This window comes from Lepidochelys kempii, chromosome 2 (assembly GCF_965140265.1).
Source record: "Lepidochelys kempii isolate rLepKem1 chromosome 2, rLepKem1.hap2, whole genome shotgun sequence".
Lineage (NCBI taxonomy): Eukaryota > Metazoa > Chordata > Testudines > Cheloniidae > Lepidochelys > Lepidochelys kempii.
In genome coordinates, this window is record NC_133257.1 from 230,366,547 (window position 1) to 230,392,332 (window position 25,786).

At 40.8% G+C, this 25,786-nt stretch overlaps 1 protein-coding gene across 1 annotated transcript in view; it reads left to right on the forward strand.

Moving 5' to 3' along the window:
- The first annotated feature begins 3,033 nt into the window (after positions 1 to 3,033).
- The window catches only part of LOC140906176 (macrophage mannose receptor 1-like), a 56,789-nt gene continuing 34,036 nt past the window's right edge, over positions 3,034 to 25,786 (forward strand). Inside the window, 8 exon segments of the mRNA XM_073329674.1 lie at positions 3,034 to 3,094; positions 4,462 to 4,863; positions 10,939 to 11,112; positions 16,883 to 17,038; positions 18,048 to 18,230; positions 19,525 to 19,679; positions 23,688 to 23,801; positions 25,029 to 25,144. Coding sequence (XP_073185775.1) covers positions 3,034 to 3,094; positions 4,462 to 4,863; positions 10,939 to 11,112; positions 16,883 to 17,038; positions 18,048 to 18,230; positions 19,525 to 19,679; positions 23,688 to 23,801; positions 25,029 to 25,144 — 1,361 coding nt within the window.

A 25,786-nucleotide genomic window follows, 5' to 3' on the forward strand; every position in this document is an offset into this window, starting at 1 on the left:
AAGTCTTATAACTTAGGTCTAAGTGAAAGTGACTAATGCGGGGGTTCACCGAGTGAGATCTTTGTCTTGTTTTGTGAATTATTGATATACGTTACTGTCTCCTATGATTCTCGGAAGAAGCCTTCATATAAAGTAAAACTGGAGGCACCAGTTAATGATGAGGAGAATAATTTCAAGACTGTCTAGAAAAAAATATCTGCCAGAACTCCAGTTGGGGCTTACAGTGGTGTTGTTTGGTCGATTTTTAACAGTGTCCGATAAATTCTTGCGTAATGAGTTTTGCACTGTTGGGTCTAGGGGAAACCCTTAAATGTGAGAGCTTCTTGCTGAGGGTTCTATAAAACTCAGCAAAGGTTTAAGTTATCTGGGTGATACTGATCAGGATTCTTACTAGGGATAGGTGAAACGTTTCAACTGAAACTTTTTTTGGAGAAAAATGCAGATTCGGTGTCCAAGATATTTTTCAAATTCATGTTGGTTTCAACTAATGGTTTTTGCCAAGAAAACCCTTAAAATCAGAAAAAAAATAACATTTTCTTTTAACATTTCCAAAACAAATGTGTTTACATTTTTGAGCCAAAAGAGCTTTTCATTTAAAAATTTCCTTTAATTTCATTAAAAAGCAAAACAAAACATTTCATTTCCATTCAAACAAAAAGTTTTGTTCCAATCTAAAATTATTATTTTGATTGTCTGAGAATTTTGAAAAATGTTGTTTTCCATTGATGCAAAATGAATTTTTCTTTCAATTTTTGCAGAATTGCCAAAAAAAAAAGAGAAAAAAGAAAAAAAAAATCTGTTATTCACATAGCTCTGGTTCTTACTTATTTTTGTTTATGTTCTTATTCAATCAACATATTTTGTCCACAGTTGAAGAGTTCAAATTATATTCTTTCCCTTGCCTAATGTTTATAGTTGCTTGAGTTTCCATAGAGTTATATTATTCAGCAATTTATGCAGTTCCCCTTTTTAATTTTCTGGAGCTCCTTAAGGATCTTTCATTCCTTTTGAGATTTAAGTTGAGCTGTCAAAACAAATAGCTTATGTCTAATTTTTGCATTTAGGTCTCTGTTTCATAATCAAAGCAGAGACTTCTGAGTTTTTCTGCTGTCATAATTTCACTTTAGAATCTAATCTCTCAGCATTTTCCAACAAATACCTGCTATCTGCAATGGGTGTTTTAGCTCATATGACTTTATTTCGTGTTACAGCACTTCTCACCCGAAACACTAAGTGACTTTCTTTCACAAGAGTTTTCTGGTGGTCATACCTACCAGTGTATCAACATTGGCATGTGGAGTCAAGGCAGCTCATAAATGCTATAAATATACAGTAAGTGGAGTGGCAGTGTAAAGGTGCTGTAAAATGAGTGCAGATAGCCTCCTGAGACTACAGGCGGATGTAAAGGCTCTTCACCACCACTTTTCCCAGGCCTCTGCATCGTAAATATGTTGACTGTAGCAAGAGGTACGTACACTACTGCAGCTCACTTCTTCCCAGGGCCTACAAGTAGACTGAGGCTGCTCTGAGGAACTTGCAGAGCTCTGCACCTAGAATAGAGGGGGTGAGGTCCTTATTCCTGCTCCAGCCCCTGGATGCCAGGTAAAAGGGTTGACGTGATGTAAAGGGGCCCAAACACCCCGGTTCTATAAGGGAAGGATTCATCTGGTGGAGACACTTCAGAAGACCTGTGAGGACCCCCTCCCCCTCAAGCTCTGGTGTAGGGGACATGTCAGGGGATAACCTGGGGGTGTGATTCATATGTGAGATGCGAGGCCACAGCATGCAGCACTGTGGAGATTCTGGGCAGGGCTGTGGCTCATAGTGTGGCCCTGCAACTCTGCTTAGATGCACTCCTCACAGCTTTTAAAGTTACACCAGCAGCCCTGGAGCAGCCCGAGACTGAATTGTACAAAGCTTAAAGCCACCTTAGGGGCCCCACTCTCCCTGGGCTGTGCGTTCTGTGCTGCCCCTCCTAGAGGCACAATGCAGAATCTCACCCAAGGAATGTTACCTTTGCTACACCCCTTCCTCTGCAGCCTCATGCAAAAGAACAAAGTAACTGCAAATTAGGACCAATATTCATGATGAGCCATTCCCGTGCCCATGTGTGTTTGGAAAAAGGATTCAGGGAACAATTCTGACCGATGAACAAATTGTAAAAAAAAAATACGATTGGTTTGTGCATAATTTATTACGAGAAAAAAATGGCTCAATTAATCTAATAAATGTTTGCAAATATCATTTCAATCAGTTGTATTGCTGCCTTACTATGGCTTCAGTCTCATCTTATTCACGCTCCTATTAAAAAAACCCCTGTACTCATTTTTAAAATGTTTTCAACTTTCTCAATCTTTGGAAAGTTTGAATTTGGATCTGATTTTGGAGCTGAACTTTACAGCCAAATACAGTTTCTCTGAAACATGGGAACATGCAGACTACATCCCAACCTTACCATGTAGCTCTAAATAGGTCTTTATGGGGATGAACTATGGCACGAGAAAAGAGAGATCCTAACTTCTAATTCTTGAAAAAGGAACACCACATGTATTTATCACAGAAATTCTGAAGGATTTCTGTGACTTGGGGTATCATAATTCTCAGTATTAGAAGGACTTTTAAAGCTTATCCTAGAAGGAAAGGGACAAATTGTGCTTTTACTGCTGGTGCAGCATTTACTCTCTGGAGAGCGGAAGACTTGACAACCTAAACATCTGACCTCTTTTTCACACAAACATGTCCCCAGAAAATCTGCACAGAACTGACACCACTTTGCTTACCGCTTGCATTTCTGTGGAAGAAGACTTTAGCCTCCGTAGGAAGAGATTCACTTACATAATCAAAGTTTGCTCTTTGAATTCCTGGTGTTTCAAAATGCCACACGTGACAGGATATTTCCTTATTTAGAAACTTCCCCTGATCCATCTGCCTTCAGAACTAAGGAGGCCCTACTATGTAGCTCATTTCATATGGATCTTTTAGTTTGTGATAGGAACTACTGACACATCAGAAGAAAGCAATTAAATAGTTGCAATGACTCTCTCACTACTCCTGGTTTTGCTCTCTCTTATCCATGAAACTATTCAGCAGCTGGGTAAGTCCCTGTCCTAGATCTGTTGTAAATGAGGATATGAAAGTGCTTCTCTTCTCATGCTTTTCCTGGGTCACTTTAACGCCCTTTGATGCAGTCTGATTATTCTTTATATTTTATTTCTGAAATTATTAATTTGAATGGCTTATAGCAATAGAATAGGGATGCTGCTCTGTGTAACCGAGATGTGAAAAACAACATCTTGTCTGCTTAACCTTAAATGCCTCACAAATGTTCCCTATGGCGAGAGAGACAAGTTCTGATTGAAGTCACCTCTCCTTTACACAGGTGTAATTCCTTTAGTTTCAGTGGAGTTATTTCTGATTGACACTAGGATGCACGAGAGGCGAATCAAAGACTCAAAATTGGATTTGCAATAAAGGAAATGTGTCTGGAACATTATATAGTGTTGCCATGCCTGGAGCAGAGACATTGTCCCCTCAGGTTATGAACAGACCTCTATGTCCACACAATGCCAGCTGGTTCTACTCTGTGGAGCAGGGTAGCATTGGAATTTGACACAATGAGTTTTGAATGTATAAGGAATGTAGGGTTCAGCGTGAAAGATTTGACTAGAAATTGATATTTCTGAAAAATGAAGGTGGAAAGGTTCAGTATGGAGAATTAGAAATACTCTGTAGGAACCTTTCAAAAAAAAAAATAACTGAAATAGGCAATTGGTTGATTTTCAGATTATTAAAAAAGTAAAATCAGACCAGGATAGCACAGTAAATGACAGAGAGGAGGTTAGATACTTTGTTGTTATAATAAATAAATGATTGCCAGTAATACAACAAATTGCACAGCATTATTATTATTATTATTATTTACAATAATGACACCAATGAATGGACAATCAGTGCAATGAAATTTGGTCTTAGGATTTGTCAAACTTTAAAATCTGAGTCTCTAAAATGGCGTTGTTGATTTTTATATATCATATTTAAAATATATAAATTACCAATGTTGTGTTTCAGGCTGTACAAATGTATAAGATATTACCACAGACGTTAGTCTAGTTAATAAACATACAAAGCAATTTTAACACACTATACTCAGTGATATCATCTGCTTGAAGTTATTTTGATTTCTCACAGTTCATCTTAGAAAGGCTTCTTGGAAAAATGTCTTATGCATTTTATCTGTGCATGTATGTGAATGATTGCTTCTCTCTGCATGCATGAGTGACACCTGATTTCTTTCTCCTCAGTTATCCATACTGCAGAAGAAATTTCTTCTTTCTGCTTAGGTTTAACAGAACCTATAGTTAAGTGGTAAAAATCATGCTTCCTTCAGTAGGAAAAAAATCTACTCTTCTGCTTACAAACCCCTCTGGCCAAAACAATGTTTTTTCTCGTGTTGTTTTTCAGAAAGTGGAATATTTTTAATATATAATGAAGACCACAAACATTGTGTACAAGCTCACAGTTCTAGCTCAGTCAGAACTGCCATTTGCAACCAGGACAATGAGTCACAAAAATTCAAGTGGGTCTCTGATCACCAGCTTTTGAGTGTGGCATTAAAATTATGTTTGGGAGTGCCTTCAAAGAAAGACCAGGTTGCAATCACTCTGAATCCTTGCAACAAGACAAGTGAACTTCAACAGTGGGGATGCAGAAATGAAACCCTGTTTTCACTTGAAGGAGAAGATTTATTTTTTCATTCTGGCAACTGAGAAGAAGAAAATATCATAGTATCCAAGGGAGCAAGTGTAAAGAGCAAATGGAAGATCTATGGAACCACAGATGATTTGTGCTCCTGGGGCTATGAAGGTAAAGGTCTGAAAATTAATCCTTTTATTATTTTGCTAATTTCTTTGTGTATTTATTAGAGCATATGGACTCTTAAGCATTTGACCCCACAATCCTTGACTCAGTTTTGAATATGGATATATTGCAGAACTGGGCCTTGAGTGAACTGACCTTCCAAGTTGGTGGCTAATTTGAGAAAGGTAATTCTATCAAGTAAGTGTTAATAATTACACAAGGACAACTATGTGATTACACTGTAGATGTCACGCTTAGGGAATGATGACTGCTACAACATGTAGATGAAATTAGATGCTGATCCAACAAAACACTTAAGCATGTGATTTGCTGCATTGATATCTTAGTGATTGTACCTGCCTTCTTTGACAAAGAAATGTGAAATTACACTGTGTATAAGTACAAAGAGAACAGGAGTACTTGTGGCACCTTAGAGACTAATAAATCATCATCATCATCATCTTGTTAGTTTATTCAGCTACTCTGCATGAAAAATTACATTCTGCTCACTGGCTTATGTTTACTGCTCCCATCAAGTCTGGTGGCCCGAAAGGAAATTTTCTCCCATTCTTTCACTGTTTATGAATCTGGATGGAGAGAAGACATTGAAAGATGAATTTATATTTTAAACCAGTTCATATGTAGAACATAAATCCATCTCAAAAATATTTTAAAAAATGAAATTAGTGAAAACAGCAAGTTCCCTCATTTACCTCACAAGTCAGTGCTCCTGGGAGTTTGGTTTTCAATGGCTGTAGCTAGTGATAGTTGTTACTATATACACTGAGCAGGAGAAAAATTCAGATGTTTTTCTCTCTAAAGTCCTGAATCAGAAAAGCACTTGAGCAAATGTTTAAATACATCCCTATTCCAGAAAGATCTTGAGCAGATGTTTAACTCCCATTTGTTCAGTGGGACTTTGACACTTGCTTAACGAGTCAGGCATGTGCTTAAGTGCTTTGTTGGCTAGGGATGCTTTTGTGAGTCAGCATCCCTACAGCTCCTGCACTTCCCAGTTTTCTTTTGATAATAATGGGCAGCAAGTGTTGAGAGACCTTGCCTCATATTGCTATAAAGTTATTTATTTGGGGTCCAATGTTGCAGTCTCTTCTCAGTCACAACACCTACTTGCTATAAGGGGGAGTTTTCTTTGTTAGTTTTAGTCTTGCACTCTTCGCCATAGTATCTGAACAGAGTTGGGAGCATAGAAATTACCACACTGGATCACACCCAAAGTCCATCTAATCCAGTACTGTCTCTCTGACAGTGACTAGCAACAAATGCTCAAGAGGAAGGCATAAGAACCCTGTAGAAGGCAGATGCAAGGAGATCTGCCCCACACATTAGGTCTTATTCTGATCTCTAATGGTTAGAGACTGGCTAAAGCCATGAAGCATGATGTGTAATATCTCTTCCAAAATGCTTGTATTTAATTATAGTTTCTGGATATTCTTGTTACCTGTGTAAACATTCAATTCCTTTTTGAATCTCGCTAGGTTCTTGGTCTCAGTAGCTTTCTGTGGCAGTAAGTTCTACAGTCTTTCTACCCATTATGTAAAGAAGTATTTCCTTTTATCAGTGTTGAATTTCCTACCTTTTAATTTCATTGAATGTCTCCTTGTTCTTGTGTACGAGACAGGGAGAACAGAAGTTCCTGATCTACTTTCTTTACATCAGTCTTTATTTTATGTACTCTTTCTTATTCATCTCCTTTCTATAGTAAACAATCTGAATCATTTCAATCTCTCTTCATAAGATAATTTTCCAGGCGCTTGATCATTCTTATTACCCTTCTCTGTACTCTGTCTAATTTTGCAATATCCTTTTTGACAGGGGATGACCAATACTGCAAAAAGTATTCCAGATGAGGCTGCACCATTCGTTTATATAAAGTTATTATAATATTTTTCATCTTATTCTCCATCCCATTCCCTATGCAGCCTAGCATCTTGTTTGCTTTTTTCATTGCAGCTGCACAGTGAGCCAAGGTTGTCACCAAGCTGTCTACAGAGATGCACAGGTCCCTTTCCTGATTTGATACAGTTAATTTAGACACCCGTGAGGTGTACAAGTCACATTGTTGCCTCCAATGTGGATAACTTTGTGCATTTATGTACATTGAATTTCATTTGCCATCAGGGTGCTGTCACAGGGTAACTGACTTTCTGAGAGGGGCAGGCACCTAGCTGACCTAAGACAAGCTCCACTAAAGAGCATGAGCCAACCCAGATCTACCTGTAAGTAGTTAATTGCCTGGATGGCTGGGCTGCAGTTAAATAGCTAAGGAATTCCTGGTTGTAATAAAGGGTTAAGAGGGTCCAGTCAGGAAGGTCAGCAGAACAGAAGAAACTTTCCTGAGGGAAGGAGCTTCTCAGAGAGCTGGTTGGAGAGCCCACCAGAAAAGATGGACTTAGGAAAGGTGCTCGTGGAGGGAGCAGGTTCTGAGAGAGAAGGGCTATGAATGCCAAGTGCCTAGGGAGGCCCAGTTTCAGCAAAAGGACCTTCCCATACAGTGGCAGGAGGTCCTGATCACTGGGGAACTATGTGCTGCTCCAGAGAAGAGCTCCAGTGGTTTGACCTCTGCAGGGGCCCTGTGACCCAAGAAGGAACTATTCCTCAGGTGGTGTCAGGAGGCTTGACTCCAGAAGAGGATCCCAAATCAAGATTTTGGATGGAGAAGAAGGATGGATTTGAATGATGCAGACAGACTAAGATTAATTCTCACTCCCCAGCTAGACTCTAGAGATGATGACTTCCCTGCATGGCCTTTTGGCCTTTGATTAAATAAATGAGACCCCCCCACCCTGGAAGGGAAACTGTTCACTCCATAAAGCCTCACTGAACTTACTGAGAGCCCGTAAGAGGAAACTGTATCAGGCACACACCCCCGCAGCCGCACACTGGCCAGCCAGGGAGTATGCAGGGTGATGCCAGCTTTGACACAAGTTAGCTCCAGAGATGAGGGCATGCTACAACAGCTGCTCAGTCATCTAGCTTTCTTAGGTGTTTCTAAAGTTTCTCACAGTCCTCTCTGGTCCTGACTAACCTCAAAAACTTTGTGCCCTCTGCAAATTTTGCTACCTTGCTACACTGTTCACAAATCATTAACAAATATATTAGGCAGTACAGGACCTAGTATGCATCCTTGAGGCACTGGCCTGTTAACCTTTTGCCAGGATAAAAATTGTCTAATCTTACTTTTTTGCTTTCTACCTCCTAGCCAGTTTTTGGTCCATGACAATATTTTGCCTAATAACCGAGGATTAGTTCGTTTCTGTATTAAACTCTTGTCGAAGGCATTTTGGAAATCTATAAAAGTTATGTCAACTAGTTCTCTTTTATCCACTAATTTATTGACATGCTCGAAGAATTCTAAGAGATTAATGTACACAATGTACACAATGTTTCTTTGCAGAAGCCCTGCTAGTTAGACATTATCATATCATGATCTTCCAGATGTTTCATTGTTCTGTTTTTCATTAGAATTTCAACCAATTTTCCAAGTACACATGTAAGACTTACTGTTCTATAATTGAGAAAGTTTAACATTTATAATCAACTTCTTTTTTGTTAGGGAAAAATACTTTTCAGTGCTTTAATTATATTTGTTTGGGACACTACAATCTTTTCAATCTCAGTAGAAGGTTATTTTCAATTTTAGTTTTACGTTTTCCATTGAGCTGTATACTTTTCCCTGTATTTGCTCAGTGTTCGTGGTCACTCAGGAACTGATGATTAGCTGGAAAATTGAATATCAATCACTCAGGCTTAGAGGGTATGTAAAGAAATTAGTCATTTTCATTGACTTCACTTTTTTTCCTTATGTGGTTTAAGTCTGAACATAAAGTCAATATTATTAACTATTTATATTTCATTCAAATTTCAATGTATTTCTCCAGTTTTTTTATATATCCATATCTATATCTATCTATAAAGCTATCTATCTATCTCTAGATATATATGTATGCTGTCAAGCAATTAAAAAATTAATTGCAATTAATTGCACTATTAAACAATAATAGAATACTATTTATATAAATATTTTTGTGTTTTCCACATTTTCAAATATATTGATTTCAGTTACAACACAGAATACAAAGTGTACAGTGCTCACTTTATATTTATCTTTATTACAAATATTTGCACTTTAAAAAACAAAAGAAATAGTATTTTTTAATTCATCTAATACAAGTACTGTAGTGCAATCTCTTTATCATGAAAGTTGAACTTACAAATGTAAAATTATGTATGAAAAATAACTGCATTCAAAAATAAAATGATGGAAAACTTTAGAGCCTACAAGTCTACTCAGTCCTACTTCTTGTTCACTCAATCACTCAGACAAACAAGTTTGTTTACATTTGCAGTAGATAATACTGCCTGCTTCTTGTTTACAATGTTACCTGAAAGTGGGAACAGGCATTTGCATGGCACTGTTGTAGCTGGCGTAGCAAGATATATACATGCTAGATGTGCTAAACATTTATATGTCCATTCATGCTTCAACCACCACTCCAGAGGACATGTGACTATGCTGATGATGGGTTATTCTCAATAACGATCCAAAGCAGTGCAGACCAACGCATGTTGATTTTCATCATCTGAGTCAGATGCCACCAACAGAAGGTTGATTTTCTTTTTTGGTGGTTTGGGTTCTGCAGTTTTTGCATCAGAGTGTTGCTCTTTTAAGACTTCTGAAAGCATGCTCCACACCTCGTCCTTCTCAGATTTTGGAAGGCACTTCAGATTCTTAAATCTTGGGTCGAGGGCTGTAGCTATCTTTAGAAATCTCACATTGGTACCTTCTTTGCATTTTGTCAAATCTGCAGTGAAAGTGTTCTTAAAATGAACCAACATGCTGGGTCATCACCTGAGACTGCTATAACATGAAATATATGTCAAAATGTAGGTAAAACACAGAGCAGGAGACATACAATTCTCCCTCAAGGAGTTCAGTCACAAATTTAATTAACGCATTACTTTTAAATGAGCGTCATCGGTATGGAATTCTGTCCTCTGGAATGGTGGCCTGGAAGGGAAAAGAAGGCTCAGATGTCCGCACAGACACCTGTGGGGGGGTACATATTCAGCAGGGAACTGCAGCGGCAAAAGGAGCAGAATGTGGGGCCCCCAGGTGGCCCCATGGCAGCAGCTCCTCTGGCACAGCTGTACTGCCTCCAGCCCTTCCACACAGCTCTGTCTCCTGTCTGGGGTCTGCACAGCCCCCACAGATGACAGGGTTCGGGGTGGGAGTGGGAGTGGTACCGGTTCAGCCATGCCGGAGGAGCCGCCAGCGTGTGGCCTCACGTTCTTTTCCTTTCACCACTGCGGTTCCTGGTGCAGCAGGAAGACAGAGCCATGCCCCCAGGTAATGTGGGATGGGGAGGGGATGGGGAGAGCATGGGGTCCCCGGGCTGGGGGTGGGGAGGGGTCATGTGGGGAGATCATGTGCCTCCACTCCCCCTTTAATTGGTGCTCCCCTCTGTGTCCCTCCCATGAGTCGCCCAGTAGTAAATAAGAAGCAGGTGGCAGTATCTCCCATAAATGTAAATAAACTTGTTTCCCTTAGCGATTGGCTGAAGAAGTAGGACTGAGTGGACTTGTAGTCTCTAAAGTTTTACATTGTTTTGTTTTTGAGCGCAGTTATGTAACAAAAAAACCCTCCACTACATTTGTAAGTTGCGCTTTCATGATAGAGATTGCACTATGGTACTTGTATGAGGTGAATTGAAAAACACAATTTCTTGTGTTTATCATTTTTACAGTGCAACTATTTGTAATAAAAAGAAATATAAAGTGAGCACTGTAATTTCTGTAGAAACACAGTTTGTAGTAGAAATGTGATTTGTAAATGTTAAGTTAGAAAAGTTTTCCTGTCAAGGCTAAGACTGTTTTATAAAATGAGTAGGCTAATTGAGTCTGAGAACTGAATTTTTCAAGAGAAGGAGGAACGAAAATTTGCAAGATGACCTGGAATGTGATGCTGTTCGGAAGGCATTCTCCAGAACGTGCTATATACAGTAGGCCCTGCTTACATTAATATATTATCACTTCTGTATCTTTATCATTTTGTCTCCTTAGATATCTTTACATTGCTAGGAAATGCAAATGGGGCACCCTGCGTATTCCCTTTCAAGTTTAATAGCAAATGGTATAGTGAGTGTACAGATGCTGGCAGGACAGATGGCTGGCTCTGGTGTGGTACAACCACAGATTTTGATGCTGACCAATTATATGGATTTTGCCCACTAAAATGTAAGTTCTGCATTAATATATTGTTTGCTACAGCACAGTATTTAACAAACCAACACTAGCAAAATGTCACTGTCTTGCTAATGTTGAACAGTCTAACAGATAAAACTTCAGTATATGACTCATTCCCACATCCTGTTCTTCTTTGCAAGGCAGTAATACAAAATGTTGCATATGTGAATAGAAAAGGGTGCAATTTAAAAACAAAATGTCCCATACTGAATTTGACTCTTTGTGCCACACCTCCTTGGCCTGGCAGGTTGCTCTTTGTGATTATATGGGAGAGATCTCTTATAATCCCCCTAAAGATCCCCGATTGGTAATTACCCAACAGGTGCCCCTGGTTGTCCATCGTCTTTGTCGCTCTCAACCCATTGTTTCAGCCGTCACTCTTTTTACTGATGGCTCTCCACGTCGCGGTGTTGTCACCTATCAATTAGGTGACCCCCCTCATTGGCATTCTCGCTTTACGCTGCCTCAGCGTTCTGCGCAGCGCTCAGAATTGGCTGCTGTTGTTTTGGCCTTTCAACTTTTTGTTGATTGTCCCTTTAATTTGATTGTGGACACCCATTATGTTTATCAAGTAATTGATCATTTACCCCTAGCCCTCATTACCCCTCAGGTCGATGCAGACCTCCTTCACCTGTTTTTGTCTTTACAGTATCTCATCACCACTCATAATTTCCCTTATTTTGCTCATATTCGCAATATAATATGTTGCTCATATTCGCAGTCATACCCCTCTGCCTGGGCTACTCACTGAAGGCAATGCGCGCGCCGATCGCGCATTATGTGATGAGGTAAATTCTCTTTTTTCTGACCCCATTGAAAGCCATGCCTTTTTTCATCAGTCTGCCTCTGTCTTAGCCCGCCAGTTTCACATTCCTGCTGATCATGCACGTTCTATTGTTCGTTCCTGCCCCCACTGTGCTGCTGCTGCCCCTACCTTTTCTTATGCCGTTAACCCCAGAGGTACCGCAGCGAATCAGCTGTGGCAAATGGATGTCACTCACGTGCCACAATTCCGCCCCTATTCGTTTTTACATGTTTCCATTGATACCTATTCGGGATTCCTCTGGGTGACCCCACAGCGTGGGGAAGCCACTCCTAAAGTTATTCACCATCTGCTAGCCTGTTTTGCTGTTATGGGTCGCCCGAGCCAAATAAAAACAGATAATGCCCCAGCCTACTGCTCCACTGCCCTTTCCGCCTTTTGTGTCCAATGGGACGTCCGTCTCACACACGGGATCCCTTATAACTCCACGGGCCAAGCCATTGTTGAACGTGCAAATCGCACGCTAAAAACCTTGCTTGACAAACAATTAAAACAAGGGGAGCTGCGTCTCCGAACCTTAGGGGACATTCAGCAACAATTGCATTTCCTTTTGTTCACTTTAAATAACTTAATACTAAACGCAGATCAGCAGACCCCCGCGGATCGGCATTTTCGTAAATCCAAGGTGCTGGAAAGACCACGTGTCTATTACCGTCAGCTGCCTGATCCGCAATGGCTGGGCCCAGTACCTCTAATCACTTGGGGTCGGGGATATGCTGCTGTGTCTCTCCCTACAGGACCGTTGTGGGTTCCGGCCCGGTGTGTGCGACCGGCACTGAAGCAGCATGGCGTGGCACCAGGGACTATCGAACCCCATACCGGAGTTTCAGCTGACCCTGGAGGAGAGCGCGGTGCCTCCCGGGTCGACAACGAAGGGACGGAAACGGAAGAGGCGTAGTGTCCCAAGCCAGCCCGTGACATGGGGAGCAGTAAAAGCATTGGTCGTCGCGGCTCAACGACGGCTGGCAGCAAACCAACAGCCAGAGACTCCTGGGACTTTGTTTGTGGCAATCCTTGCCCAAATTACTGCTAATTCTGTATTGATTGTATGCCTTTTGTGCCTGCTATTTCCTGCAGGGGTTGGCTCGGGAGCGCTTTCTCCGTTACGAGCCGGAATGACATATAACCTATGGGAAAGATTGGCTTCAATAGCAAATGCTACCCACTTTTGTTTATCTAATTCTGTAGCAGGTGGAGAATTGTTGGGTACATGCCTTATCCCAGTATGTCATCACCCTGAAGAAATAGGGAATGAGACGATGCTCGCTGCTTACGCAAATCTCTCTTCCCAATACTCTGGTATGGCTAATTGGGGCCCGGCCAATTATACTTTGTCTCACATGGCCATATCCCTCCACACACCGTACCCAGCCGGGGCCAACAATGTCACCTGTGCACGTGTGGTTAACTGCACTAGTACAAGGGTGCCCTTGGGCTGTCGGCAAGTTTCTCAACCCTTTTTAAATTGTTCCCATGCCGTAAATGTTTCATACAATTATGGCCATATCATCCTACCATCAGGATGTTTTTTTACTTGCGGTTCATGCACCTTTAATTATATTCCTGCAAATTTAAGTGATGGCACCCTTTGCTGTCTTAGTAGAATGACACTTATATTGCCTTTTGCTGGTCAAAAACGTAGTAGAAGAAGTGTACCCCTTTCAAATGATTGTATTGCAGATGTTGAGCTTTTTATTCGTGCTGAGTATACTGCTTTAGCGGCCTCTATTGTTGGGGTCCCCGCGCTTGCCATTTATACAGCCAGAACTTTAAATAACCTGGCATGCTTTGCGGCAAAGGCAATTAATACAACATCCCAGGCAATTGCCCAACTTAACACAGAGCAACACGAATTAAGGGATGCAATTTTGGATAACAGAGCAGCCATTGATTTTCTGCTCCTGAAACACCATCTAGGCTGCTCCACGTTTCAGCACGTGTTGCTTTAATTTAACTGATAATTAAATTATCATAGAAACTCCATAGAAACTAGACTGGCCGAATTGGCCAATCTTACAGCACACATACGCCAAGATCTGGGGTTTGAGGGCTTTTGGAATTGGCTTACAGGATGGCTGCCCTCTCTAGGATGGCTGTGACAACTTTTCGGTTATGCTGTGTTTGTAATTGTTGGGCTTATATTTTGCTGCTGCTGTATACAATGTATTCCCTCCTTGCTAAGGCTTTGCAGAGATCCGCCCTGGTAGGCTCCCCGAGTTATATCCTTGTCTGTCCGGGAGTTGAATCACTTACAAAAGCAAATTGATGGCTACCATGAGATGGCCGAGCATAAATAATAAGAAAAGGGGGGATGAAGGGTTCATGTAGCGTTCATGCACCTGGAAACAGTCAGGGCACACCCTGACTGTTGTGTAGGAGCAATGCACACATTGCTCTGTTCTGTCCAAGGACATGGACCATGAAAACATGGACCATCTGGGAAGTCAAAATAAGGACATCAGCCGTGGGAAGCTTCCTCGGCCGAAGCTCAAGGCCTGAGAATAAAGATTGTAGTAGATAGAGGCTAGTAAATAGGAATATTAATCAAAGTCATATTATTTCCTTTGTTGATGCCTTTTGCGGTCGGTTGGGGTATGTGATGCGCAGGGGGGGAGAGAAATAAAAGAGGTGGAAAAGCTGACAGGGGCAATCCCTTCAGCAGACCAGCCTGCTTGCTTGCCTAAAGCCGTGTCCTGTCTTGTATCGAACTGCCACAGTTATGGAATAATCCGCTCACTCAGGAAATCACTTCCTAATCCCATCAGTTATTGGCTGTAATAGAAAAAACTACATTAGGCCCTCAGAAGTTAGGAAATGTCAAAATTAAGGTTGCCTGAAGTTAGACTAGATGATCAGGTGGACGATAAGGTGGATAGAAAGCTGGCTAGATTGTCGGGCTCAGTGGGTAGTGATCAATGGCTCCGTGTCTAGTTGGCAGTCGGTATCAAGTGGAGTGCCTCAAGGGTCGGTCCTCGGGCCGGTTTTGTTCAATATCTTCATTAATGATCTGGAGGATGGTGTGGATTGCACCCTCAGCAAGTTTGCAGATGACACTAAACTGGGAGGAGAGGTAGGTACACTGGAGGGTAGGGATAGGATCCAGAAGGACCTAGACAAATTAGAAGACTGGGCCAAAAGAAATCTGATGAGGTTCAACAAGGACAAGTGCAGAGTCCTGAACTTAAGATGGAAGAATCCCATGCACCGCTACAGACTAGGGACCGAATGGCTCGGCAGCAGTTCTGCAGAAAAGGACCTAGGGGTTACAGTGGACAAGAAGCTGGATATAAGTCAACAGTGTGCCCTTGTTGCCAAGAAGGCCAATGGCATTTTGGGATGTATAAGTAGGGGCAATGCCAGCTGATCGAAGGGCGTGATCGTTCCCCTCTATTCGACATTGGTGAGGCTTCATCTGGAGTACTGTGTCCAGTTGTGGGCCCCCCACTACAAGAAGGATGTGGAAAAATTGGAAAACGTCCAGCGGCAGGCAACAAAAATGATTAGGGGACTGGAACACATGACTTATGAGGAGAGGCTGAGGGAACTGGGATTGTTTAGTCTGCGGAAGAGAAGAATGAGGGGGGATTTGATAGCTGCTTTCAACTACCTGAAAGGGGGTTCCAAAGAGGATGGATCTAGACTGTTCTCAGTGGTAGCAGATGATAGAATGAGGAGTAATGGTCTCAAGTTGCAGTGGGGGAGGTTTAGGTTGGATATTAGGAAAAACTGTTTGCTAGGAGAGTGGTGAAACACTGGAATGCATTACCTAGGAAGGTGGTGGAATCTCCTTCCTTAGAAGTTTTTAAGGTCAGGCTTGACAAAGCCCTGGCTGGGATGATTTAGTTGGGGATTGGTCCTGCTTTGAGCAGGGGGTTGGACTAGATGACTTCCTGAGGTCCCTTCCAACCCTGATATTCTATGATCACAATGGCTGCATCAATTTCTACTTCCAACTGGAACCTCCCAAGGGCCCCAAAATTTGACTAGCTACTCAGGTCAAAAAGGGGCAGCAGTCTGAAAACATTTGGTGAATAGTAACAAATTATGCAGAAATTGGGATAGGTTTGTGAAAGATTCTGTTAACTGTAAAAAAGGGCATACATTCGTTATGAAAATTATTCAGAATGAATTATTAGACCAGCTCTTCTAATAATGCTGCATTACTCATAAAAGGTCATCAGGTCTTTTTGCAGTGCTGTTGCACAACAACCTCAAACAAAAAAACCCAAAGGCATTGTGCATCTTATTCCTTCATTGGCAATATGAACCGTAAGGAATTTTTTTTGGGGGGGGTGGGGGGGGGCATATTTCAGCATACTCAAAACCTTCCTTTTCGCATTGGTTTTTAAAATTAAAATGTCTTGTTTCTTATAAGTTAATGTTTGAGTAGCGTATATTCCTTATGATTTCACCACCAAACACTATATTCAAGCCATAAAATGTGACATTTAGGGTAGGTGTACACCAGCTGTGCCACCGTAGAGTGTCCGGTGAAGATGCTCTATGCTGATGGGAAAGTTGCTCTCCTGTCGGCATAATTATTTCACCTCCATGAGAGGTGGAAGCTATGTCAGCGGGAGAGTGTCTCCCACCAACATAACACAGGCATGGACAACGCTTAGGTCGCTGTAACTTGCGTCTCTCAGAGGGGTGTCTTTTTCACACCTCTGAATGATGCAAGTTAGATTGACTTAGGTGATAGTGTAGACCTGCCCTTACTTTCAAGCAGGTGGGATTTTGCAGAGAAATGTTTTTACCATGACCTCAGTTGTGGACATGTGTTCATTTTTTCTGTCTGGAGAAAATCATGTCGAGGTTCCCTTATTTAAAATGTTTGCTTCCTTTCAGCCTTCCTCTTCTACCAATTAAGGGAAGTCATGACTGATACATGGATTGGATTGAATGATATAAATAGTGAGTTATCATTTCTTTGGACAGATGGAAGTGGTGTCTCCTATAAAAACTGGGCCAACGGTGCACCTACGTACAGACGCACATACTCTTATTTTTATTATGATGGTAGTAATGATGATGATGATGACTATCAGGAGGTAAACCAATCATCATTAAATAGCCATGAATGGCTGTGCAACTGTAATTGAGCCATCTTGTGAATGTGCATTATGCTTCAGTTTTTAATTACATGATCATGTACTATTTTTTCCACAGGGCTAGTTTTTTAAGAGGATAGCAAAAGGCACATCCTTAGTACAAAGGCTTTTCCCTAGTCAAGTTTCAAATCCCTGCTCCAAAGTACTGAGGCATTAGAACTCCTCAAAGTAAAGGCCACCAGATTTTATTTTAACATCTAGCATCAGTCTCAGAAACAACTGATCTGTTCATGGCTGAAACATTCCAGAAAAATTCAGCCTGAGGCAGACAACCAATGTGGAAAATTTCATCCTGAATGGTTAAATTCTGGCAAAGGCAAAAAGCAACTGAAAATAGGGTCTTGTAACGGGAAGCACCAATCAAACTTAACTATTGGCAAGGCTGCCAGCTATGTCTGAAATATGATAATAGCTACACCGCCTGGGTGTACAATAAACGATTTTTTTAACACTTCAAGTGCAGTTGTACCCATCTAACACATGTACAGACTAATGTTTTTAGTATGTAATTTTACTAAAATAAGTTTCAGTCTTTTCCTCTTTCCCGAAAATCCATTTTAATGATTTTCTGTACGATCAAAAGTTGGACCTAGATAGACATACAATAGATATTCTAGTCCATCACCCTTATCCGTACAGGAGTCTTTCCTATTACAGCTGATAAGAATTATGCTTTACAAATAACATTTGTTACAAATTTAGCCCCTTTTCTGGTGAGTAAATAATCTGTGAACTCATCATATTAATATTTTTATTTGTAAGTACTCGCTGTCTTGTCTAAAGAACCATATTTTATTTATATTCACGTTTAACATATTTAATATTAGTCATATTTCAGTTCTTACTAGAATGTTCTTGAATTTCTGACCTCAAATTCCACCTATATTCAGCTAGATGTCCTGTATTTTATGCACAATAACAGAAAATACTGCCAGTCTAATTTACTTTGTTCTCTTTTACATTGCTCTAAAACATTTTTATTTTCATTTTAGATCACTTTGGGTCTATTAAATGCCCAGATGGGTGGTTGCCATACTCAGGTCATTGTTACATGATTCACAGAGAGCCCAAAGTATGGAAAGAAGCTTTGACTTCATGTAAGACACAAGATGGAAATTTGGCAAGTATGCATAATATTGCAGAAAACAGCTTTATTATTTCTCAACTTGATTACAGTAAGTATTTCTACAGGCAATTGTTTTGTCTGCAATATTTATAATGAACAGTTAGCTGCTTTTTGTTTTGAACAGTACTGCTAACATTTATAGCCAAAGAATAGATCAGACTTGATGGGTGTTTCTTACATAAACACAGAAAAATATTTTTTGCTTACTTATGAAGTAAAAATCTAAGTATTAAAAAAAGTTGTACAGTAGGAAAGGAAACATTCCATAGCCCCTGAACCCCAGCTTGTGTGTGCCAACCTGCTTTCTTAGTACATAAGAGGTGTGAATCTTGTGTCTCCAACCCCAGTCCCATGCATTGGAGCCTGACAAGTTCTGCAGTGACCAAGGTCTTCTCAGCTAGGGCTCAATCCAACATTTAAGCATGCATTTAACTTTAAACACAGGAGGAGTCTCATTAAAACTGATGGAACTACTCATGCTTAAAGTTGAGCATGTGCTTAAAAGCATTGCTGCATTGGGGTCCTGGTGAAGAGCAGTTAGGAAAAAACAACTTCTGCCACTTTGTACAAACAAAATATGGGCTATTGTGGTTGGTGTCAGCATAAGTTATTTCAGCTTCCTCTCTTTCTAAGAAGCCACCAAGTTCCTCCTCCTGTTTGTTTCATGGATCTGCAGGAGAAAGTCATGCAGCGGTATCTCCAAAGAGTTTTTGGGCTGCCAACATTTTGTAAATATATTTTTTTCTTGTGAACCATAATGAGGAAAATGTATTTTTTTGACGAAGAGACGTAGAAAAGGTGAACAGGGTACATACAACTTCATTAAATATGTGCCAGGCCAACCACCACAACCAGTGCTGAATTGTGGGACAGCACAGGGATAGCTGGTCTGGCTCTCCAGTTTTCCAGTCAATGGCAGCCCTCTGTTGTTAAGAGGGATGCTGTTGCTCAGTCCCAGCATCTTTAAGGCCACTGTTGACAGAAGACAGCCAGGCACACACCAGCATATTCCTGTCTTTACTTTGTTGCTTTAAGTTATTAAGACAGTTTGTCAAAAATTGTTTGTATCCATCCTCTACCATTTGCAAAGAGCATATGTCCCTTTGTTAAAGGCAAGATTTTTGGAATGAGTCTAAGACTTAGCCATGTTAAAATATAGGCCAGGTTACCTCTCACAGCAGAGAGGGATGTGAAGGAGCAACCTGAATTTTCGCTAAAGCCGAAAGATGTAACTCTCTAAGTGCTGTATCCCAACATTCATGACTGAAATCTCATTCCAGACCTGGAAATGTACACTGTTACTGGTAAAAACACCATTAACATGCCAACTGCTTTTATGTTAGAGCCAACAGAAGAGCTGTGGATTGGACTGAATGCCCGTAAGATTCAAATGTATTTTGAATGGAGTGATGGGACTCCTGTGACATATATTAAATGGCTATGTGGTCAACCCGACTATGCAAACAGACAAGAAGATTGTGTTGTTATGAAGGGACAGGTAAAATAATCCAATTATTTTTCATAGCTGTATAGATTTGAAGGCCAGAAGGGACAGCTGTGATCATCTAGTCTGACCTCCTGTATTACACAAGCCATAGAACTTCCCCTAAATAATTCTAGAGCAGCTCTTTTAGAAAAATATCAAATCTTGATTTAAAAATGTGAGTGATGGAGAATCCACCACGACCCTGGGGAAATTGTCCCAAGGGTTAATTTACTTTCACTGTTAAGAATTTATGTCTTATAGTGATGCCAATCATTACATGGTTCAGGCTCAAATTGCCATTCATTATAAGCCTGATTCTGAAACATTCACATGCCTCTATTCTCCATAACCTTACCAAAGACACGTGAAGCCACCTGAAATTTCATATGCCAGATCTTAGTCTAAAGTAAGTTTTCATATAAGTCTGGAGCCAATCAGACAGGGCATTTAGAAGATGTGTGAGATCAAAAGGGAAGGAGTAATATTTTCATAATGTGTTTTAGCATTTCATATCTCCTAAAGAACTCGGCCCAGAAATTCCAAATTTGTTTTGTTATGTTCATAGCAAGAAGTGGTGCCTTTGGTTTTAGAGGTTCATGGTGCTTTATTTGTTATTATTATAAGTGGCTACTGCATACTCAGTTTTCTAATCCACCAGACCATACTACAGGGAAGTGACTCAACTTCCGAGTTTCCACTCTGTAAACCTGAGATATGTATATACCTCCTTACGGCTGTGGACTACTGACTGATTTTACAACCTTAAACATCTTTTAACATGGTTTTTTGTTTGTTTGTTTTGTTTTGTTTTGCTTTTTGCATATAATGTCCTAGGTTTTAAAAAGCCAAAAACTGAAAAGACATACATTTTATGATGTGGAATATTAGTGACCCTCCCTTTCCCCACAAATGGGTTACAAGCAGGATTGGAACCTCTAGTTCTAGAGCACGGTTCTCAATCAGTTGAGCTTACCAAGTAACTGGTAGTAGCAGCATGTTGTTGTCCTCTGTGTGAACAAGCCAGAGGAGGGGTATGTCTCTGACTGTGAACAACCATTTGCTGACAGCAGAGGAATGTTGAAACTCTGGATTCCTGGAGGGTTCTGGAAAGGAGTGTTCTCTAGTAGTTACAAACCCTCATTTCCTATACCTCCTTCCCCAGCCTTTTGCCCCTGCCCCTAGCACAGTGTTTCTCAAATACAGCCACCATGGCCATATGCAGCCACCAGGGGCTTTTCTTGCAGCCACAGCTTCCTGGGCAGTGATTGGGGGATGACGACAAGGCAGTGGCCCCTCCCAGTGGCCACCAGCAGTGGTTGCGCCCCACCCGCCTCTGGGGAGACACAAGCTGCAGGAGCAGTCAGTCAGTCAGTCCCCTCCTTCCTGGGGGCGGTAGGGTTGGGCTTCTGCCCTGGGATGGCAAGTGGCAGGCTCCAGCCACGGGGCTTTGGGCTCTGTCCCCAGGGTCTGTCCCCTGGGTGTGGGGCTTTGGGCTCCGTTCCCTGGCTGTGCGGTGGTCTGGCTCAAGCTCGACCTCCTCTTCACCTCTGGTCCCTGCTAGCTCCCCCAATGCCCCATCGCCCATGCCCCCACTGCCTCTGTACCCATCCAGGGCTTAATTTGTCTCTGAGCTTGCCAGGGCTGAGTAAGTCTGCTGTGAAAAGTGATATTAACAAACATACAAATATCACTTTTCACAGCAGACTTACTTATAGCTAACAAGTCTTAAAAAAAACCCCAAAAAGTAAAAGAAACAACAAGAAAAAAGACAAGAACGTTCAAAGCACCTTATTTCTGTTTCTATCCTGTTTAGGTCCAGTAAAGAGTAGAGACAACTGCATATTATTTTTATTATTGAGTCTGCAAAAAAGAAAAAAATCCTACATAGATAAATTACAATGATTTGGGCATGTATATGTGCATATTTATTTGTTTTTCCTAAAGTGAATTAAGTATTTTAGGAAAAATTATAAAGTGGCCTCACTCTGAGGCCACCAAAAATTTTGTTGAGAGAGTCCCTGCCCTAGCATGTACCCCCTCATAGCCTGTCTCTGCCTCTATCTACCACCACCTTGCAGCCTGTCTCTGCTCCTGTGTGCCCCACAACCTATCTATCCCTCCCACACAGCTTGTCTCTGCCCCACACCATTACTCACCCTCTCCATTCCACTCCGTCCCTGCAGCCCCTGGCTGGAGCATGCCCAGTTCAAATGGGAACTTTGGAGAAAATAACTGCCAAATTCTAACAAGTCTGTACTCAGAATGTGTGTCCTAATAGTTTTCTGAGGCTTGTAACTTGGCCAAATTTGGTGGACTTTCATGGGATGGCAAAAGGCACATCCCTGACACCAGGGCACCCCCCTGCCAATTTACAAGTCCCTGCCCCCGTGTTGCCAACTCTTGTGATTTTATCACAAGTCTTGCTATATTTGGTGTTTTTCTTAAAGCCCCAGTTTCTGAGATTAAAAAGTTATACTAAAATCTCAGCTTTGGTTTAAACAGCCCCCCCCCCCCGGGGGCAAACTATAATTCTAGCTCTCCTGGTTTCAGAGAAAAGCTTGATAACACAAAGACATTGAATCATAATGGAAACCAAGAGGCCAATAAAAAGAGCCCAATACTTATTATTTTTAAAAATTCTCATGATTTTTAATCCACTCTCATAATTTTAAGTGCCTCATTCAAGATTACTGAGCATCTCAGGCTGGCAACACTGCTGCTCCAAAGCATGAAGCTGTTGGAATAAATTATTATAAGAAATTTTTTAACATGGGCAAAACAACATAATTTTCTCTAACCCTGTTCTGAGAAGTGGCTGAACTGCTTTTGTTGAAACTTTCAAAAGAAAAGTTCAGCTTGAGGCAAACATCCAGCAGGGAAAATTTAATCTCCAAAGGTTAAAGTTTGGCAAATTATAAGCAAATGAAAGCAGGGTCTCATAATGAGAAGTATTAGGCAACCTTAATTTAGGTGTCACTACCAGCTAGGCCTAGGATGTTTTTTGTTTCCATCGATGGTAAATATTAATCCCCTCCCACCATTAAATAGGAAAGAACAGACCTACTGAAGAACAGAGAAATTAAGTAGTTTACATAGTGGGCACCGTGGTCTAATGGATTAAGCGCGGACCAGGGCATCTCTATTTTAATCCTGGTTCTGACACTACCTCACTGTACGACATTGTGCATGTCATTTAGGGCTAAACTGAGCGTCTAGATTCAGCCTGTGTAAAAGGCACCATGTAGATGCACACTGGGAAGGAACTGTAACTCAGCCCCAAATCCTCTCCTCTTTCCCTCTTGCTCAGGGTGCTGGTTAGTCTCCTTGCTTGATCCTGACTAGCTCTCCTGGGGGAGAGGGGAGTGGGAAGCTACAGCTTCATCTACTTCTTGGTCCTCACAGATTTCTCATTTATGCAGGGCAGTATGGAAATGTAGCTAGATTTGTTAAAAATAAATAAATGGAAGGTAACAAAACACCCAAAACCACCATAAATAAAAATAAAAATCATTTTAAGTTGATTGTTCCTCCTCAAAGATCTAATGGCAGATAGCTCTTAGGTCTCTTTTACAAAACACACCACAGGAAAGGTAATCTAGTTCATTACAAAATAATATAATAAATAATTAAAGAAAAACATCTAACATCAACATTAATTAACTAACATTTTGTGGGACATTATGATTTATTTTTAGTGTGTTTTTCACTTTCTCGCTCACAAAATTCACTAGCTGACAATGAGTCTCCTACTCATAAGTGTGACATAGTCATACTCATGGGGACACATTCAAGCCTGCATTACTCCAATTCTGCTCCTTTCACTGGAGTTACAGTAGTGTAGAACTGGAGTAACGCTGTGATGAATCTGGCACATCATTTTTTGATGCAATCTATATTTATCAACCAATTCATGCAACAGATTAAAAATGAGCATGAGCAAGGAGAGAGGAAATTAGCAGTTTTCTAAAGATTATGCATCCCTCGTCCTGGACATTCTTTTCTCTCCCTCCTCATGTTCAGGATGGATATTGGGCAGCTAATCTTTGTGAAAGGAAACTTGGTTATATCTGCAAAAGAACACCTTTACCACAAGCTCCTAGGGAAGTGGAGATCATCCATCCAGGCTGCCAGAGAGTAAGTGTGAAATTGATTATATGGGGATCTATAAAGATCATTTAGCCTATTGGATTTCATGCTCTTTAAAGTCCTTTGTCTTTCATAGTGACCTCTTCCCTCTATTTAGTAACTACTTTTGAAGGACCCCAGTGATTTTTTCCCTTAGCAAGTTGCTCATGTATGTACAGTTTTTATTGTCATTCATTTTCAGATGTAAATCTACTCTGAATTAATTTTTAATTTATATTGAATTCTTCCATTTCCTCCCTCTTCTTTGTAATAGAGTCTGATTTCCCACTCAGTAATAGATATACATAGACCGTTTTTATTAACAAAAAGTCTTCACAACATCCCATGTTTACTTTAGGCTCTTCACCCAATGAAATAACAAACATAGCACCCACCACAGGCCTCTCTGTCTCAAGTCTCAGATCTTCTGTCTCTTCATAGGCTTTAGCATCAGCAACTAAAAAGAAAAGGAAATCAATTCAAAGCAGAAAAGAATCTCCCGTCCCAGCTATCTGGTTCAGATTCCTTACTTGTGGGCTGCCTGTCTGGACTCTGAAATCCCACCCCCACCGCAGCAGGTGATATGGTTCCTAGTCAGCAAATTTAGCAAGTCTCACCTGCGCAGAAATCCACTTGTTTAATCTATACTGGTTTTGAGTAAACCTCTGTAGTAGACTCAGGAGGAACAAGCCTAAGCTGGATCACAAGGGGTCCTTCTTTGAATTCTGAAGAGTCAGTGTAGTCAGATATTGGTAGCTCTGGTTATATGTGAATAATTTAAATGGTTTTTGTATTTCAAGGTTTTAGAGCCCACTGTTGTTGAGCTACGTAGACATAATTTCCCTCTAAGCCGAGCAAAGTCAGCATCTTTGTTCTTCTGGTGCATGCGTAACCAAGCCTGCAAATCAGTGTAAGGCCACCCTGATCAGATAACCTTCCACTCCAGGAAAATCATACCAACATAAGAGGGGAGGAGGAAAAGATGGGTCAGGTGTGAGCTGCCCCTGGCAGACCTCCCAGCATCATCCCCTGGGTAACAACAATACTGATCTCAGGGAGCTTCCTTTTGTTAAATAACAGCCCTGCCTATGTCTGATGATCACAGTCTCTTCTTTTTTCTCAACTGAGCTTCATCAATCGATTTCATATTAATATGTATTTATATGTTAAAGGGCAGAACAGAATCAATATGTTAATCTGTCAAGAACTCATGTATTTGCCTGATGTTTGTCACAGGGCTGGAAAAGACATAGTTTTCACTGCTATTTGGTTGGACACACATTTGTAACATTCTCGGAAGCAAATAAGATATGTGAAAGGAGCAATGGTTACCTAGCTACTGTGGAAGACAGGTATGAAAAATATTTTTTGTTCTACTGTTAAATTTCTGCTCATGATGGAAAAAGCTTTGAAGGTTCTAAATTTTAAAATACTCTAGAACTTTTCTAGTGTGGAGCCAAATACAAAGGATCTACACAGAAAAAACAAATGCCTATGTACCTTTGGGTTTTCTATAGGCTCTGTTGTAGTAGTATCCGAGTGCTTCCCAGATAAAATTAGATTTGCAGAGATGGCCCCTCATGGGCTAAATGGAGTCTTATGCTCTTCTCCGTTTCCTGGTTATAGGAAGGCTTTATTATTACTAATTTATTTATTGATTTGCTTCTTTTTTCCTTCCAGGTCTCATTCTGACTTTTGATGTTCTGTTTCTGATATTAACTATATCCTACAGATCCATTATGACCTCAGTTGCAAAGAAGAGACACTTCTGGGATTAGATTTTAACTTTCTAGTTTATATTTTGATTTGGTTTATTGAGATGAATACAGTGGTTTAAATTTGGTTCTACCCTTTTACCTGATCATTCTTTCATATTGCTTTCATGCATGCATCTGCTTCTGTGCATCTCCATACTTTTCTGGGTGCTCTATCATTTCAGAAATCCTTCCTGTACTCTTATCCAAGATTTTCAAATAACATTTTCCTACTTGTTT